Source organism: Psammomys obesus, unplaced genomic scaffold (assembly GCF_907164565.1).
Source record: "Psammomys obesus unplaced genomic scaffold, mPsaObe1.curated_primary_1811, whole genome shotgun sequence".
Classification (NCBI taxonomy): Eukaryota; Metazoa; Chordata; class Mammalia; order Rodentia; family Muridae; genus Psammomys; species Psammomys obesus.
Window position 1 is genome coordinate 8,835,861 of NW_026585895.1, and position 17,272 is coordinate 8,853,132.

Genomic DNA, 17,272 nt, shown 5'->3' on the forward strand with positions numbered 1-17,272 from the left:
CTGAATTCCAGAGATGACGAGCATTCCCATTTCGTCACCATCGCTAAGCAACTCGAAACTTCACAGAACAACGAACTCTCAGCATCGCCGGAGACCTGCCTGCACCCGCAAACTTTACTTCACCTCCTCAAGAAGGCAGGCAGAGCAATAAAACAGGCACTTGCTTATCCTACAGAAAAGGCAGACACCAATCTCTAAAAGACATCAAAGAGAAACTACATTTCCCAGCATGCACCGCGACCCCGGGAGTGGTGCATGCCGGGACGTGGAGTCTCTCAGTCTGAACCGCCTAGGGAAGTTTCCCTTCCGGGCCCAACTGCCTTTCTACACTCTAGAGTGTTTCAAACCTAAGCTAGACATTGATAGAACCTTGTCGGTGGGTCTTTTTCGTTCACATCAAGATATTTCCGTTGCATAGTAGCCGCAAACAGCTTCCGTTTCCGGTTGGCCTATTGCCTTGGAAACAAGAATGCAAAACAATCTAGGTGAGTATGGCAGGGCTGAGCAGCTCGCAGATCCCCGACGGTGAGTTCACGGCGGTGGTGTACAGGCTCATCCGCGACTCCCGCTACTCCGAGGCGGCCCAGCTGCTGGGCGCAGAGCTGCAGAGGAGCCCCCGCAGCCGCGCCGGGCTGTCGCTGCTGGCCTACTGCTACTACCGCCTGCAGGAGTTCGAGCTCGCTGCAGAGTGCTATGAGCAGCTGAGCCAGATGCACCCCGAGCTCGAGCAGTACCGCCTGTACCAGGCCCAGGCGCTCTACAAGGCCTGCCTGTATCCGGAGGCCACCCGGGTCGCCTTCCTCCTGGACAACCCGACCTATCAGACTCGCGTCCTTCGCCTACAGGCAGCTATCAAGTACAGCGAGGGAGACCTGCCGGGAGCCAGGAGCCTGGTGGAGCAGCTGCTGAGTGGGGAAGGTGTGGAAGACAGTGGAGGGGAGAATGATTATGATGGTCAGATCAACCTGGGTTGTCTGCTCTACAAGGAGGGACACTATGAAGCTGCCTGTGCCAAGTTCTTAGCGGCCCTACAGGCTTCTGGCTACCAGCCTGACCTTTCCTACAACTTGGCTTTGGCCTATTACAGTAGTCGGCAGTATGCCCCTGCTCTGAAATATATCGCTGACATCATTGAGCGAGGCATCCGTCAACACCCAGAACTAGGTGTGGGCATGACCACCGAAGGCATTGATGTTCGCAGTGTTGGCAACACTGTGGTCCTCCACCAGACTGCTCTGGTCGAAGCCTTCAACCTCAAGGCAGCCATAGAGTACCAGCTCAGAAACTATGAGGCAGCCCAGGAAGCCCTCACTGACATGCCACCCAGGGCAGAGGAAGAGTTGGACCCCGTGACCCTGCACAACCAGGCCCTGATGAACATGGATGCCAGGCCTACAGAGGGGTTTGAAAAGCTCCAGTTTCTGCTCCAGCAGAACCCCTTCCCCCCAGAGACCTTTGGCAACCTGCTGCTGCTGTACTGCAAATATGAGTATTTTGACCTGGCCGCTGATGTCCTAGCAGAAAATGCCCACTTGACCTACAAGTTCCTCACACCCTACCTCTATGACTTCTTGGATGCCATGATCACTTGCCAGACAGCTCCTGAAGAGGCTTTTGTTAAACTAGATGGGCTAGCTGGCATGCTGACTGAGCAGCTCCGGAGACTTACCATACAAGTACAGGATGCAAGACATAACAGAGATGATGAATCTGCCAAAAAGGCTGTAAACGAATATGATGAAACTCTTGAGAAGTATATCCCTGTCCTGATGGCCCAGGCGAAAATCTACTGGAATCTTGAAAATTATCCAATGGTGGAGAAGATCTTCCGCAAATCTGTGGAATTCTGCAATGACCACGATGTGTGGAAGCTGAATGTGGCCCATGTTCTCTTCATGCAGGAAAACAAATACAAAGAGGCCATTGGCTTCTATGAGCCCATTGTCAAGAAGAATTACGATAACATCCTGAGTGTCAGCGCCATTGTGCTAGCCAACCTCTGTGTTTCCTATATTATGACAAGTCAGAATGAGGAGGCTGAGGAGCTGATGAGGAAGATTGAAAAGGAGGAAGAACAGCTGTCCTATGATGACCCAGACAAGAAAATCTACCACCTTTGCATTGTGAATTTGGTGATTGGAACCCTTTACTGTGCCAAAGGCAACTATGACTTTGGCATCTCTCGGGTCATCAAAAGCCTGGAGCCTTACCATAAAAAGCTAGGAACTGATACGTGGTATTATGCCAAAAGATGCTTCCTGTCCTTACTAGAAAACATGTCAAAGCATACAATCATGCTGAGGGACAGTGTTATTCAAGAATGTGTCCAGTTCCTAGAGCAATGCGAACTTTATGGCAGGAACATCCCTGCTGTTCTAGAGCAGCCCTTGGAGGAGGAGAGAATGCACACTGGGAAGAACACGGTCACGTATGAGTCGAGAAAATTAAGGGCCCTGATCTATGAGATCATTGGATGGAATATGTAATTGTGGCTGGCAATGACATTTATCATGGTGACTGTATGTGTAAATTTTCAGGTGTCCTCTAGCTTTTGCTACTTGTATTTACTACTTGTGAGACTTTGTACACTTTAGTATAAAAAAAAAAAGAACTATTAGATATAACCTGCACTTTTAGATTACCTGTCAAATGAGATTTCATAAGAACTTAGGCTCCAGAAGGTACTGTGAAAATTTCAAAACCGAGAACGATATGTCTATCATGTTTTCTCCATCTCCTTGGTTTTGCTGTATCTTGGGCAGCCTTTGTACTTACATTATTCAGGGACCAGACACTAAGTTCAGAACTTAGTAGTTCATATGTCTTTTAGTAATCACTCCAAGGATTATTTCCTTTTTGCACAACTCCCTAGAGTTTATTTATATATATATATATATATATATATATACACATATATAAAGAATTTAGAATATTTGAGTTTTCCAATATGTTTTGTCCAGATTAAATTAGGTAATAAATGGTTTTGCTAGTGTTCAAGATTGAGTAGATTCACTTAGCAAGCTACAACACTAATAAATACTACAAATAAATCATGATAAAAGAAAAGTCCTGTGGTGTTTAGTTCCATGAGTTAATTGTTTGAATTTATGACCAAGTCATACTGTTTTATTTTTTTCAAATACTTTGTTCTAATTTATCTCTAACTAGGACCAGCGGTAACCAAAGAACTCCGGTTGGTTTTTTTGTTTGTTTGTTTTGTTTTAATTCCCTTATACAATACCTCCTGAATGCAGTTTCTCCTCTCTCTCCTCCTCCCAGTTTTCCCCACAACCTCCCCTATCCCCCAGATCCACTCCTTGTCCATTTCCCTTCAGAAAAGAGCAGGCCTCCCAGGGACATCACCCAAATATGGCATAACAAGGTACAAGAAAACTAGGCACAGACCCTCATATCAGGGCTGGGGGAGGCAACACAGTATGAGGGAAAGGGTCCCAATACTCACTTTGTAGACTAGGCCAGCCTTGAACTCAGAGATCCGCCTGCCTCTGCCTCCCCAAGTGCTGGGATTACAGGCATGTACCACCATGCCTGGTTTACTTTCCTTGTTTTAGTGACTTGGGTACAGAAAATTTTAGTTCATTGTCATTACCATGTCCAAAATAACTCATTTCCACAGTTGATGAAAAAGTCAGTCCTAGAATGCAAGCTCATAGAGTCATTGTTTGTTTCAATCCATGACTTCCAGTAGTTTTTCTGGCTTCCCACTGAGATCCTTGCTCATTCTAATCACTTCACATCCTGAATCCTACAAAAACAAAACAAACAGCCCTTCATCCCTGTCTCTCCATAAATTTGACCTGGTTTTATCAGGTTGAACCATGTATAATTGCTGATTTTTTTAATTTACCTACAAATTCAGCAGTTTCTGAGGTTCAACCAAATCACTTTCTGCTGGCAGACAAAAAGCCCCTGCCGCCACGTGAAGATGACTTTCCCCATGTAGCTGTGGCCTGGAGGTTCAGCATAGTGCCTCCGCTGTGAGCTGCTGTTTGGGATTACGGCGTTTGTAGTAATGGCCTGAGCTGCTGTCATTGGGCAGTGTTAGTCTGAGCCCGCACCAGAGGAGAATCAGTGCTTAGTGGCCTCTGAAGATGCCACCCCACAGCACATTCCACGTCTCAAAAAGGTTCCTTGATAACTTCTGCTGGGCCAGAAGCTCTGGCCCCTCTCACTCTCCACAGCCCCGTAAGAACCGGAAAGTAAATGAACTGCAATCTTATTTTTCAACAATCAACATTGTTTCTTCTCTATTTCCTCTTTAGAAAATAAGAAAGTAATGTTAACCACTAAAAAACAAATGCTTTCCAGATTCCCTTTTGCAAAGAGGCCAGACTTGATTTGGCCAGCTTATTTTCCCAGGTGCTGTTTGTGGTTTTCGTGTATGAGTGGCTTAATTTTCAGAATGTAAAAAGCTTTTCAGAGGAAGCCTTTTAGCCTCTGCAGCTGGGCAGTTAGGATTTCCCGGTCAGTAATGCAGTCTGGAAATTCTGCCTGCTCTACCTCTGCGTGAAGGAATAAAGCTCATGCAGGGAAACTGCCTCCTTCCCTATCCTAACTCTCCAGAGAAGGGTTAGGGGTTTCAGCGACAGCAAATTCTCAGGAGCCTGGAGCTGAGGCCTGCTGAAGTGGCATTCTGGAGTATTTGTATTTTATTTTCAGCATATGTATATATTCAGAGAATTTTTACATTTGTTTAGTGTTTCATGTGAGCACAAGTGTGCCATGGTGCTTGTACGGCACCAAGACACTTGCTTCATTCTAGAAGGACTTACAATGGCAGCCCCTCCCATCGTGTGTGTGTGTGTGTGTGTGTGTGTGTGTGTGTGTGTGTGTGTTGTTTTCTTGACTGACATTCTCTACTGCTGGCACAAAGCACTGTGCCATGATCCTTCCGCACTCAGGGTAGCACTAAAAACACTTTTCCTGACAGGAATGAATCCCTTATCTTTCTGAACCTTTACTCCTTTAAGACTTTGTAAGACTGACAGTCTATTTCAAAGGGCTCGAATGTAAACCCTGTACCTTATGATAGTAGTCAGCCGTGGATCTCCAAATACACAGAGTTCCAGTATGCTGCCAGAACTTTAAGGTGAGAGCTCCGACTATGGGAGCCACAACAGCCCAGTTACCCATACTACACCAGTCCAATAAACCAAGAGCGGTGAAGGGCCGAAAGAGAATGAATTGGCATGTCCAAGCTAGGAAGAACAAGTAAAGAAACTTGTGGCCCCAAGTTCATCCTCACGGGGTAACAAGATGAGATTTTAATGGAGAGGCTTGGAGCCAGTGGTCTCGTGGGTCGTTTTCTGGGTTCTGATCCTACAAAGGGTCTGGAGAGGATGTCCTGGTCATCAGCAAAGGGGAGCAATCGGACTCCAACAGGATCATCGCTCAAGGAGCCTATTCGCCAGCACCATGGCGGGTCTCCTCAGAGGTGGCGTAACCTGCAGAACTTGCTCATCAGGGATACGTTCAGAACCTTGTCAAAAACTTGTTTCTCTGTCTTGAAATCCAAGGAAACTTCAGGTGACTAGAAAAGAATGTTAGAGAGCCAGGGGCAGGTTGGTGGTAGTGGTGAGCATGGTAGCATACGCCTCTACTCCCAGCACTTAGAAAGCAGAGGCTTGCAGATCTCTGGGGAGCTAAAGCCAGCGAGGGTTGGGGTTCAGAGTCTCTCACTGTTACTGGGTCTTCTAGAAGAGCAACCACTGAAGAGATGTTCTTGGCAAGGTTTACGTGAAGTCACAAGAAAATTTAAAAAGTTCTGTAAACAATGACTGGTTTTAGAAATGTTTTATTTGTTCCCAGCACATCTTAAAAAATTACACATGGGCACTTCTGTTTTAAAACAACACAGTCTAAGAAAAACCAGTAAAAGGAAATTCCGAACACACACTGAAAGCGTGGGATATGGACTATGCATTGAGCCCTTGTGGAAAGGAGCAGCGTGGCTCAGGCTGAACTTGGCAAGCCGACTAGGGCCTCTCAGGGGTGTCGCCCTCCCACAGCATACCCACATTTAGACGGTAAGCGTAAAGGGAAGAGGACTGTTTCCTATGCAGTCATTACAGCGGTATAATGGCTTACGTACACAGTTTACCCACAGGTAGTTCCCAAAAGATTACTACAGTACTGGCAGAAACATGACCCGCCATGGAGGAAGACTCAGGATATTATTCAAGTCAAGTTGGATCACAGCAAAGTATTTCACATACTTAGCAAAAAAAGAAAAGCTGTAGAGAACACCCCCACTTCTCACAGAAGTTTTTTTTTCTGCCCAGGAACAAAATACTCATGATTCCGAAAGCACCATCACACACAGAGAAGACGACACAGCGTAACAACTAGAAACCCTGCTTCTGGGCTCCACTCCTCAGGAAGCTGTGTGAGCAGAGAGCGGTGTCTCAAGGTTTGCCGAGCCACATCTCAGGGCAACTGGACTGGAACAGTAGGAATGAAATGGAGACACAAGTCCCACAGAGTGGTTAGATGTTTGAGTCCATGTCCAGCATATAACTAACCGATACAGATAACCCAAACCAACACTGGAGAGTGTTTCTACATACAACCACCAAAGTCTGATGTGACACTGAATTGCTAAATCATCTTTGTCTTTACAGACGTACCCTCTCTCATTTTAAACCGTTTCATGGAAAAAGAAACATCCCAAAAAGGCACTGTGAGCTTTTAGGGGATATCGCCTACGTCATCACTCAGGAAATACCTATCTAAAAGAACCACCCTGATGCAGGCGTCGCAGGACCTCTGTGGACAGCGAGCAGATGGTGTCTCACAGGATGCATGCTGTGATGCTGAGAAACACTAGCCGGCTGCCTTCCAATCAGCATGTGTAGCCGAGCAAAATATGGTCAAGATTTCTTTTTCCTATTTCCTTGCTCTCAGGAAGTAAGCCGCCAGTATCTTAAAAAAAAAAAAAAAATATTCAAACAATGTATTACTTATTCCTGCTTTAAAAATGAATCACCACCACCCTTTGGGGGGAGTCTTTAGATGTGCACAGAACTAGAGGCTCTTCTGTGAGGGTTCTTTGGCTCAGGTATGGCATCTGTTGGTGACCTTTACCCCCGCATTAAGGAGCTGACTGTACTTAGGAGAGTGAGCGAATGCTCGCTGTGACCTGCCAGGCTTGGAAAAGAATGCTCCCGCATCACAGACTCAACACCACCCAGGAGTTTAATCTCAGTCTAAAAATGGCCCGAGACTGATGTAACCTCGCTTATGATCTACTCGGCTATATAGCCAAAGCGAGTTAGCCAGTGAGGTTTTCTTGATAGTGCTACATTAGCAGACTTATAAAAATTATCTTCTACCTTCAACTTCAAGGAGATACAGAATAAAAAAGTAAAGCTGAAAACATATGCAAAGAGAAGAAAAAAAAAACAGCTTCACACTTCCTTTGATTTAAAAAAATCATAGGCTCATGTCCATTTTATTAACAATGTTTCTATAATCTCTTGACATTATACAAGCAGATGTTACAGGTATGTCTCACACACTGAGGACAAATGCTATTTGGTTTAAGGAACAGAGAGCTGGTTACATCCTTCAAGTCAGACATATCAACAGTTTGAGAAAACCTTTTATACTTTCAGGATTTCCCTATTGTGTGCAAGTGATTTCCTTTCCTCAGTAAAGAGAAATTAATAAGAACTAAATGACTCTGTAGGCAGATGGCTCATAATGGAACATAAGCGCCAAGCCAAGGCAAGCGAAGCCTCCCCGACTGACCAGCCAATGGCGAAAACTCGGGTCTCTGTAGCCCTCACCTGCAGCTGCTGTGCTGCCTGCTTTGCTCCTGTTGAGCTGAGCCCTGTTAAAACCAAAACCACTGAAGACTGAGTGAGGGCTAAGACCCTCAAAATCACTAAAACTATTCATCACTGGGTCTAACGCTCCTCACACAAGATACACCTTCCACAGACAGCACCTGTGGCTGCCTCAAGTGTTGTCACGACGCGGTGTAAGGCAATCCTTCTACATCACGGTGCTCTGACAGTGATACCAAACCACCCCACCTGCAGCAACACACTTCATGTCAGGGCTTCAAAGCTTCCCTGATCAGTTACACTTAGAAGTTGTTGGGATCAAAGAATATGACAAACAAGTATCTCTGGGATCAACATGCAGAAAGGCTTTTTCAAATATGCAAACTAGGACTCAGTACTATATTCTGGAGGGGAAAAGGGAGGGTTCTTACATGTGTTTATATCTGATATAATATACACATTGATGGAAGCTTGTCTTTTATTGATCTTTTGTTTTCCAAAATAACACCAACAGCACAAATATGCATACGAGAAGGCTTCCAGACCCAAAAATAACCTTAGATCAATATTCCTATAATGTATAAGCATTTTGAGTAACAACCTCCCATTCCTAAAAAGAGCAAAGTTGAATCCTTTATTCTTTGACAAATGCTGGACACAAGGAGCACGTGTCCTCCACAATGCGGCTACGTCAGAGGTGCAGAACCTTCTCTGGCATGAGACTCAGCTCACTTATGCACCATTACACACGGCCCCACACACTGTGGCAGCTTTCTCCAAGGTCAGTGGAGCCTGTCTGTTGAGACTTCTCACTTCACTTCTCATTAGCAGCAAGGTCCCATTCCACTGAAACCCCCACCTACATGTGACCTCATCAGATTCAAGCAAAACATCACATATATGGCTTTCATAAGAAGGACGAGTCCAACAGGCTGCAACTTTTAAAGAAACTAACGTACAAGTTAAGATGCTTCAGAGAACAATATTCTCCTGGGTTGAGCTTCATGAAGCCAAGTGCAGACAGTTCCGAGAGAGGAGGCAAGGTTTAAGTGCTTTGTGCATATTCATGAACTCACGTTCCTCAGCAGACATAGTCTACACTGAGGCACTCTCAGAAGCAGGTGGGAAGGCTTCCTGATTTACACGAGAGTGAAACACTGCAAATGAACATTCTCGTGTTCCAAAATGATCCCTGTAGAAATTATTTCAAATACAAAATGTAGTAACCATTACAGAATCAAGGCTTGTGAGGCCTGCATACACAGAAAAGAAAAACAAAGACTGCGAACTGCCATAAAGCTTATGAGTACAGGGAACCCAACAACTTCCAGTGTTAGTTACAACACAGTACAGACTGCCAAGGCTGTGGAAATCTGAATGCCTTGAGGAAAATATTTTAACAATCACATGCAAGGAGCTGCATCTGCTAATGAAACTGTGTCTTAAAATAATTCCTTGGGAAGATGTAGACACTTCCAGCGAGATGATGGAATCTTACTAAATGTTACACTTCAATGACCAATTAGAGAATCGCCTTCATGAAGAGAAGCATTTTACAAAGAATCTAATAATTCTAGAGGCAATTTCCTCAAGTGTCCAGCTATTTCAAACCATCAAAGTCTTTAATCAAAGATCTGATGTAAATTTTATAATTAAAAATAAATCATCAATAAAGAGGCAGCTTCCAAAAATAAATATTGAGTTGTTGTTAAACTAATACTTAATATTAATTTTCCTACAGATTTAAATTTGTTAGTTTGAGGCCAATTTTAATAGATAAAAATTATTTATCTTTTTGAGTTCTTAAAAATATCCTTTTGTCAATTTTAAGTTTTCACTGTTCTGCTTAAGGCTACTTCATATATAAAAGGTATGAAACTGCCCCAACGTATTTGGAGCTGTTGCTACATAAACAGACAGTGTGTCCTTTTAAAGGATCGTCTGCATTTTGACTTACATCATCTGATTAAATATTAATTTTAAAAAATTATCAAAAGTTAGGTATTGCATTAAGAAAAGAACCCATCTCAAAATGTGAATCAGGAACCTCAACACAGTGATTTAAAGCAATCGCTCCACAAATTTCAATATCCAGTTCTGAATGTAAAAATGTCTGCTAAATGTGGTTAATATTCTCCTTTTTATTTAAGAAATAGGATATTTCAAACTTCTGATTATGGCATATGCACTCATACATTTTTCTAAATTTAGGTTAAACCAGTAATTCAAAAAAGCATTAAATTATTATTAAGAATTAAACTGAAACTATTTTGCCATGAAAATTTATCAGGCTATCTGTGACTAATTAGAAAACAGGATTGTTGTCATTAAAATTACTGAAGCTTTCAAATCCCCAAGTCAACTGTCTCTTTAAACTGGAGACAGCGGGTCCAGGAGCCTTCCTTTTGTTCCCGCTGCAGCTGCTTGTGCAACCCGGCAACAAGCATGGGACAGCAGAAACGTGAGGACTGGAGGACGGGCAATGAGCTTCGCTGCGTGGTGAAACCTGCTCTTCAAGTGTAAGTCAGCTTCCTTACAAAGCGTGTTATGGATGATCTAGGACACAGCCAAAGGTTACACCTCAGTGACACAAGCACAACTTGCACCCTACTAGAAACAGACACAAGGTCAAAAATGTGTCTGCTCACAGAGTAATGTGTATGTTGGCAATTTTAGTTTGTAACTGTATTCACTTCACGCAAAGCTTAGGCTGAGCACCTTATACAGATGAAGGCATGCTAGTAACAGACTGCCAGCTGGGTCATAAGTGTCCTCCTCAAAGGCCTGCTCACAGGAAGAATGTTTTAACAACATACACAAATACCTCTCACCAGCAGAATCTTTGCTGCTTTAGAGAAACGTTGAAGAAAGGACGCAACATAAGACAGCTAGACAAGCAACGGATGACACCATCTGCCTCAGCTCACCTAGGGAGGAGCACGGGAAACAGCTGGCAGCATCCTCCTCAGATAACAGGCAGCCTTGTGCTGCCTGACTAAAATCTGAAATGACTACCAGTCAGTTGGCTATAAACTGGTACACCTACAATGAGAGACCCAGGAACATCTGTCAATCTATACATGTAGAAACAAAGCACAGAACAAAAGCCAACTCATTTTAAACCAACAAACAAATGTAGCTGAAATACAGTCCATGATCTATTTGATTACTGGTATAACCATAGCTGATGACTTTTAAAGGTAACGTTTTCATAATGATATTAATGGAGTTATAAAAGGTTTCTGTTTCCAAAGATGTTACTGGGGTCCACATATTCTTTGACAGACTTCAGCATCCCAAAGCCGACATCAGAGATGCTCTCCTTCAGCCACTGCTTCCGTAACTTGCCCACTGGAAGACAAAATTAAAAAAAGGTTTCAATATACACCTTGAATGCTGGAAACCAATCAATCTTGTGACCATGAGTGAGCAAACACTGTGTGATAAATGCTTTTATTCAAAAATGAGAAATGTTTTGCTTTATTTGATTTATTGAGCCCACTAGACTATCAAGCTCATTAAGCTCAATGCATTCCCAGGGGAAGTCTTTGCCCCACAGTGTCTCTTTTCTCTGTAAACTATGAAATGGAGATTGAAGGAAGCATGGACTGAGATTACAGGCTATTTCACAAATAGCAAGGTAAAAAAAAAAATCATGCTTATCAAAAAAGCCCAACCCTTGTCATAACTACCCAACAAGCCAAAATTGTGTAGCAAATGAACCTCAAAGTATCACAGAAAAACAAATCTGTTGGGTAGACTTAACAAAAATGACACCTTTAAAATATTTTAAGGAGTACAACTGAAAGAAATGAAAAAAATCTGACTCACAGAATTCTGGGGCAAAAGATCCATTTATGAATCTTTCCAATCAAAACTCATTTCCAAGTGCTTTAAATAAACCCATGTACCCCAGATAATAGTTAACACTCTCGCCAGCGTTCTGCCAGACCCAAACATTTGGGAGGGGAACACACAAAAGCAGGTGCCTAACCTGTTTTAAATTTAATCTCCTCTTATAAACTGTCCATTTTATTTTCTCCTTGTTTTAGGTCTTACAAATTTGAGGCAATGAAGTATCACAATAATTAGCAGACTTAATTATTTTTAAAGGCACTAAATATAAAACAACCTTTCCTACCTAAAATTTTTGTGAGGGACAAATGAAAAAAAAAAAAAATTCTGACTGTCAACTTGCTTTGGCACTGAAAGCAAAGCAGTGTCCTGACTTTAACATGACAAAATGGGTGCTTTAATTTACATTAGGGCTATTTTCAGTGAGCATTTCTCGAACATATGCATTATTATAATAACTGAATTCAAACGGCCACTTTGCACAAATGTTCATTAATGAGCCAAAGTCATCAACAGAGACTTAATTGGCCAACAGAAATGGAAAGCCTTTCACTGAAGTATTCGGCCTGTCACTCCAAAGTACACTCCCATGTGTCAGGCTGCAGCAATACACCACAGCACCTGCTTTTGCAACTTTAAATACCACGTCAGCTCAGTTCAAAACAGCTTTCCCATCCACTTTTCTGGAAAAGCCTCAAGCCATCATCCATGTAACAAATGGCCCGGTACTTCAGAGAGCAAGGCATTTATGGCCGGCGTCAGAAACAACAGAGCACTGTGATGTTACCATAGGGGAAGCAAGGGTTGGTGGGGAAAATAAAGTTCAAAAGAAAGTTTCTCTTTCGACTTCTCCCTGTGCTGCAACCTGCACCTTGTCATCGGAAGTAGACTGACCTATTCAACTACTACATCCTACACAAGCCGAAGTCTGTGTTTCCAGATCTGCCCTGGGAGACTGAGTAAACAAACAGCAGCAGCTGCTCCGAGTTGTGGAAGGTGCTCCTCACGCTGGGGTGGCCCAGGAGAGCAGGAGGAAGAGCCAGCGCCAGCCTCCACAGTTATCTGTAATACAGCTTCACTGAATGTGTCCTGTGGTTATGGATGTAACTGTCCTGAAAAGACGGCAAACAACTGCTCCAACAAGATGGAGCACATTAGAAGCTCAGCAGGACGCCCAGCAGCTAGCTTGTCTGCCTGGTTTTACACCTCTAGTAATAATGCAATTCCACAAGGAACTGAACCATTGTCTGAGAAGCCACCCAACAGCCATTGCATACTTAATGAAGTCGCTCACCAAGCACTGGAAAACAGAAGGTGCTTGGAGTGCATCATTAGTTCTGTCAGAAGGATAATTTACACATCTATCTTGTCAAATTTTCTATGGTTTATACTTTTACAATAATCAATCTAACATACATTTGATTAGTGAACTAGCAAGCAGCAGGGGAGAAGGCATAGCTGTGGCCCCTCATAAACATGTTTGATGAAAGAATTTAACCCATTTGTGGTACTGGTCTGTGAGCGGCTTCTGCTACTGGTAATAGAAACCGCAAGTCAAGGGGTTGGAAACCTTGACTTACCCAAGTAAACGGACTAGAAATCTTTGGTTTTGTTTGACAAATTAGGCCAATGACACTGTAGAGTAAGTGTGCTAAGGGGAAGCATGGTTTAAACATAAGCATCCCGTGAGACTTACTAAACAGACAGTACCTGGAAACAGTCCTGAGCCCCCGGAGAGCTCTGCAGGGTGGCCTGAGAGGCACAGTAGTGAAACAACAGAAGGACGCGGCTCCGAAGCACAAGACTTTCACTGCAGAGCTGGACCACTTGTCCGTGAGAAAATTGTCAGCTTGCTTGATATGCATCAGTTAGAAGCCAGGCCCCTCTACACACCTCTGACCTATCTGCTAGACACTTGCATGGTAGCACCTTAAACATTTGCACAGCTCATTTTCTAAAAAGGTAGAGTTCCCTTTATGTAGTATGCCCTATCAGACAGGAAGAATGACTGAATGGGCACAAATAGCAAATAAGACAACTTCTATATAACTACTATGCAGCAGGCACCACAAAGAAGCATATGGCATGGTAAAGCTTATGCTTTCTATACAACGATTATCCTATGTGCAGTGTTAACGGCTACTCAAGAATCCAATGGCCGGGGCAGCTTTCATGCTTAAACTAAAAATGGGTTTCACATTTCAAGTCTGATTTCCAATCGTGTCTGTCTGTGTATTTACTGAATTAAGACAATTTTTGATGTGTTCTAAGCTCGAGAAAATAGGTTCCAGGGATGTTATCTGAAAACATGTACTTTTACATGGCTCTTTGGACAGATTCAATGAATAATAGGCTTTGTAGTATGATACAAACATTAAAAAAAAAAAAAAAACAAAAAACAGGGGCCAGAGAGTTGGCTCAATGGGTAAAGGGTTTGCAAAAGCCTAAAATGTGAGTTTGTATCTTTAGCACTATACAAAAGACAGGACGGGTACACTTGTCTGTAACCACAGTGCTGGGCGGGGCAAAGATAGGCAGGTTCCGGAGCTTGCTAGCTTGCTGGTCTAGCACAGAAGGCAAATTCTAGGTTCAATGAGAACCCCCATCTCAAAAACTAAGATACACAGTGAGTGAGAATGATACTCATTTGAACCTCTGGACTCCACATGCACACAATGGCCCATGTCACACATATAGTGTGGGTGTATGCACATATATACACACACACACACACACGCACACACGCACACACGACGGTAAGGATGAAGTGAATGATGTCATATGTAAAAAAAGTGTGGACATGATGGCTAGCCTGACCCACAAACATTATCTTTGTGGTTGGTTTGAGACTTAGCAAAAACTACCGAGTAATTCTATCTTGAAGGGACTAAGTCTGGGCCAGCTGAACAGAGGTCTCTTTTGTCTGTGTGAGGTTAACGTGTTAGTTGCAGTTTGACTTAAGGGCAGAAAGACTTGTACAGGCTTACACAGAACAAAACAGGAGGACTGGAACACAGCTCAGTGGTGAAGTGCTTACCTAGCATGCTGCAGGGTCCAGGGACATGGTGGAAAGGAGGAGAACACAGACAACAAAGCGGACTAGAAAGAGGAGAAAAGAACTGACTATAAAATAGACCACTTGTTTAGGAGCTTACTAAAGTTGAAGAAAAAGTAGGATTGGCAAAAGCCAAAAGTAACAGCTATGATTTTAACAACTACATCTTGAGAACTACAGTATAGGGCATGTCCAGCACGCTCAGGTGTGACTTCAATTCCCATCATCACAAAATGAGAATTAGCAAATAACAACACACTCAATGTACCAAGTACCAATTCAGCCTTAATCTGTAAATCACATTTAAAAAAGAAAATCATGTACTCATTTTTATGAGTGCTCTGAAGAGTGACTTTTTAATTTTTTCCTTAGTTCTTTCCTCCCTCCCTCCTCCTTCCCTTCCTTCCTGTATGAAATATGTGCTGAGGATGCTGAGTGTCTTTCTCTATTCCTCTGAGGCAGGGTCTCTCACTGATCCTATTCAGTGCTCACACTTTGTCAGCTACAGTGGCAGCCAGCAAGCCGTAGAGATCCTCCCACCTCTGCCCCACTCAGAGCCGGAGTTATAGGAGTGTAGCAGCTTATTAGATGGGTGCTGGGATCTGAACTCTGATCCTCATGACTGCAGAAAGCATTCTTGACCACTGAGCCATCTCTCTCTAGTCTCATAAACTTATTTTTCCTTTAATTAATATGATGAAACTACTGCTAGACTACGCCTAGAACTAATGCTGATGGACACCGGTGTCTTGTCAGATGAAGTTTGGGTGCTGTGAGATCTGTTAGGTACTAACCAGAACACAGAAAAGCAATGGACAATCTGACTGAGTTACTCAGTAGAGCTGATGTTTCTTAAAAGGAGATTTGACTTAGAAAAAGGGCTCTGCCTTACATGTCTGCTTGTGCCGTAAAACACATTGTGGTTGGTTGACTCTGGCAAAACTGTATGCTTCATAAATGCCAGGCATCTACCTGCAACTAGCCGTTAAGAGAATCTGAGATAGACTGCAACTCTTAATGACTTTGTGAGAGAAACTACGCACTCAAGACCGCAAGCACTACTTATTTGTGTCATCTGCTAACGAGACCTCTAAGATAAGCTGAGGAATGCTACAGACCTTACAAAAGCAATGAAAGCCACTGTTCTATGGGTTTTCCTTACTGCCAACTTTCGCATGCCTGTTTTCTTGCTTTCTTGTTTAGTGGGTTTTGCCGGTTTTCTGTGATCACTCTGCCTCAGCTGCTTGAGCACTTGGTTATAGCTATGTCCACTGCTACCATGCTAGCTAGCATTGCCAGTTCTTACCGTTGATGCTGTTTTGTGTTTATGCACAGGGTTTGTCTACACAGTTTACCCAATATCTCTGAATGTTTAAACAGCTCTTTTGAGACTCAAATTGAAGAGACATTTCAATAATTAGATCACAAGAACTGGATTCACTCTGTCTTTAGCACCACGGTACACTTGGAATTTAAAAGCAGGGTAGAACTGACTGTTTATACAACAGAGGACAAAGTAAGTGAACAGATGAAAGCAGAAAAAATTTAAAAAATATTTCTTGAAGACTAAGACAATGTTTTTATTGTACTTAGTAATGATGTTATAATACAGTATCTACCACACAGTAAGAGTCAATAAATTTCGCTGAAGTAAAAACAAACGGAACTACAGTTATTCCTAAGACACTTTAAATTCAACGGAAGGATTGAAAACTCCCTATGGCTTTTGGAAAACAATGTAGTGCCCTTATCTCCCTGATTGCATTCACCATGTGTCCCCTGTATTCTGACATTATCTCTTGGAACACCTAAAGTTACTCTGTAGTGGGTAGAAGGTATGCCACAAAATGGCAGGTTCTCATTTCTTCAGAATCTAGACGCCTCTCTGGACCTTCCTGGTGACTCTCAACTGCAGTGACTAGAATTTGGCAATGTCTACAGACATTTTGGCTATCCTAATGGGACAGCTGTTATTGGCATTGGGCCAGATAGTTTTATGTCAATTTGACACGCTAGTCATATGAGAAGAAAACTGAATTAAGAAAATGCCTGTGTAAGATCTAACTGTAGGAGGGCATTTTTATTAATTAGTGATTGGTGGGGGAGGGCCCAGACCATTGTGGGTGGTATCATGCCTGGACAGTTGGTCCTGGGTTCTCTGAGAAAGCAGAATGAGCAAGCTATGGGAAGCAAGCCAATTAGTAGCACCCCTCCATGGCCTATAAATCAGCTCCTGCCTCCAGGTTCCAGCCCTGCTGACTTCCTTCAGCAATGGACTATGGTGTGGAAGAACAAGCCAAATATAAAATAAACACTTTCCTCTCCAACTTGCTTTTGGTCATGGTGTTTCATCATAGCAATAGCAACCCTAAAATAGCTATCTACTGGGAAGAAGCCACAGATGTTGCTAGACATTGCAAAACTCACAGAGCAGCACCCTACCAACAAAAAGCTATCTGGCCAAATAATGCCAAGTTTGAGAAATCCATGGCTCTCTTGGCTTCCAAGTGTTCACCAGCTAGAAACCCACACAGTTGCCATACAGGTACATTCC

The 17,272-nt window shown here is 43.1% G+C and overlaps 2 protein-coding genes across 2 annotated transcripts in view; one reads left to right on the forward strand and one right to left on the reverse strand.

Moving 5' to 3' along the window:
* Positions 1-305: 305 nt before the first annotated feature.
* Positions 306-3,057, forward strand: LOC129671761 (tetratricopeptide repeat protein 30B). Its single transcript, XM_055600937.1, has one exon. It carries the CDS (start codon positions 492-494, stop codon positions 2,484-2,486), a length of 1,995 nt encoding a protein of 664 aa, XP_055456912.1. The 5' UTR covers positions 306-491; the 3' UTR covers positions 2,487-3,057.
* Positions 3,058-5,799: 2,742 nt separating this feature from the next.
* The window catches only part of Agps (alkylglycerone phosphate synthase), a 101,058-nt gene continuing 89,585 nt past the window's right edge, over positions 5,800-17,272 (reverse strand). Inside the window, exon 20 of the mRNA XM_055600201.1 lies at positions 5,800-11,159. Within this exon, the coding sequence (XP_055456176.1) occupies positions 11,038-11,159 (122 nt within the window). The 3' untranslated portion in view covers positions 5,800-11,037. The remainder of the gene's footprint in view (positions 11,160-17,272) is intronic.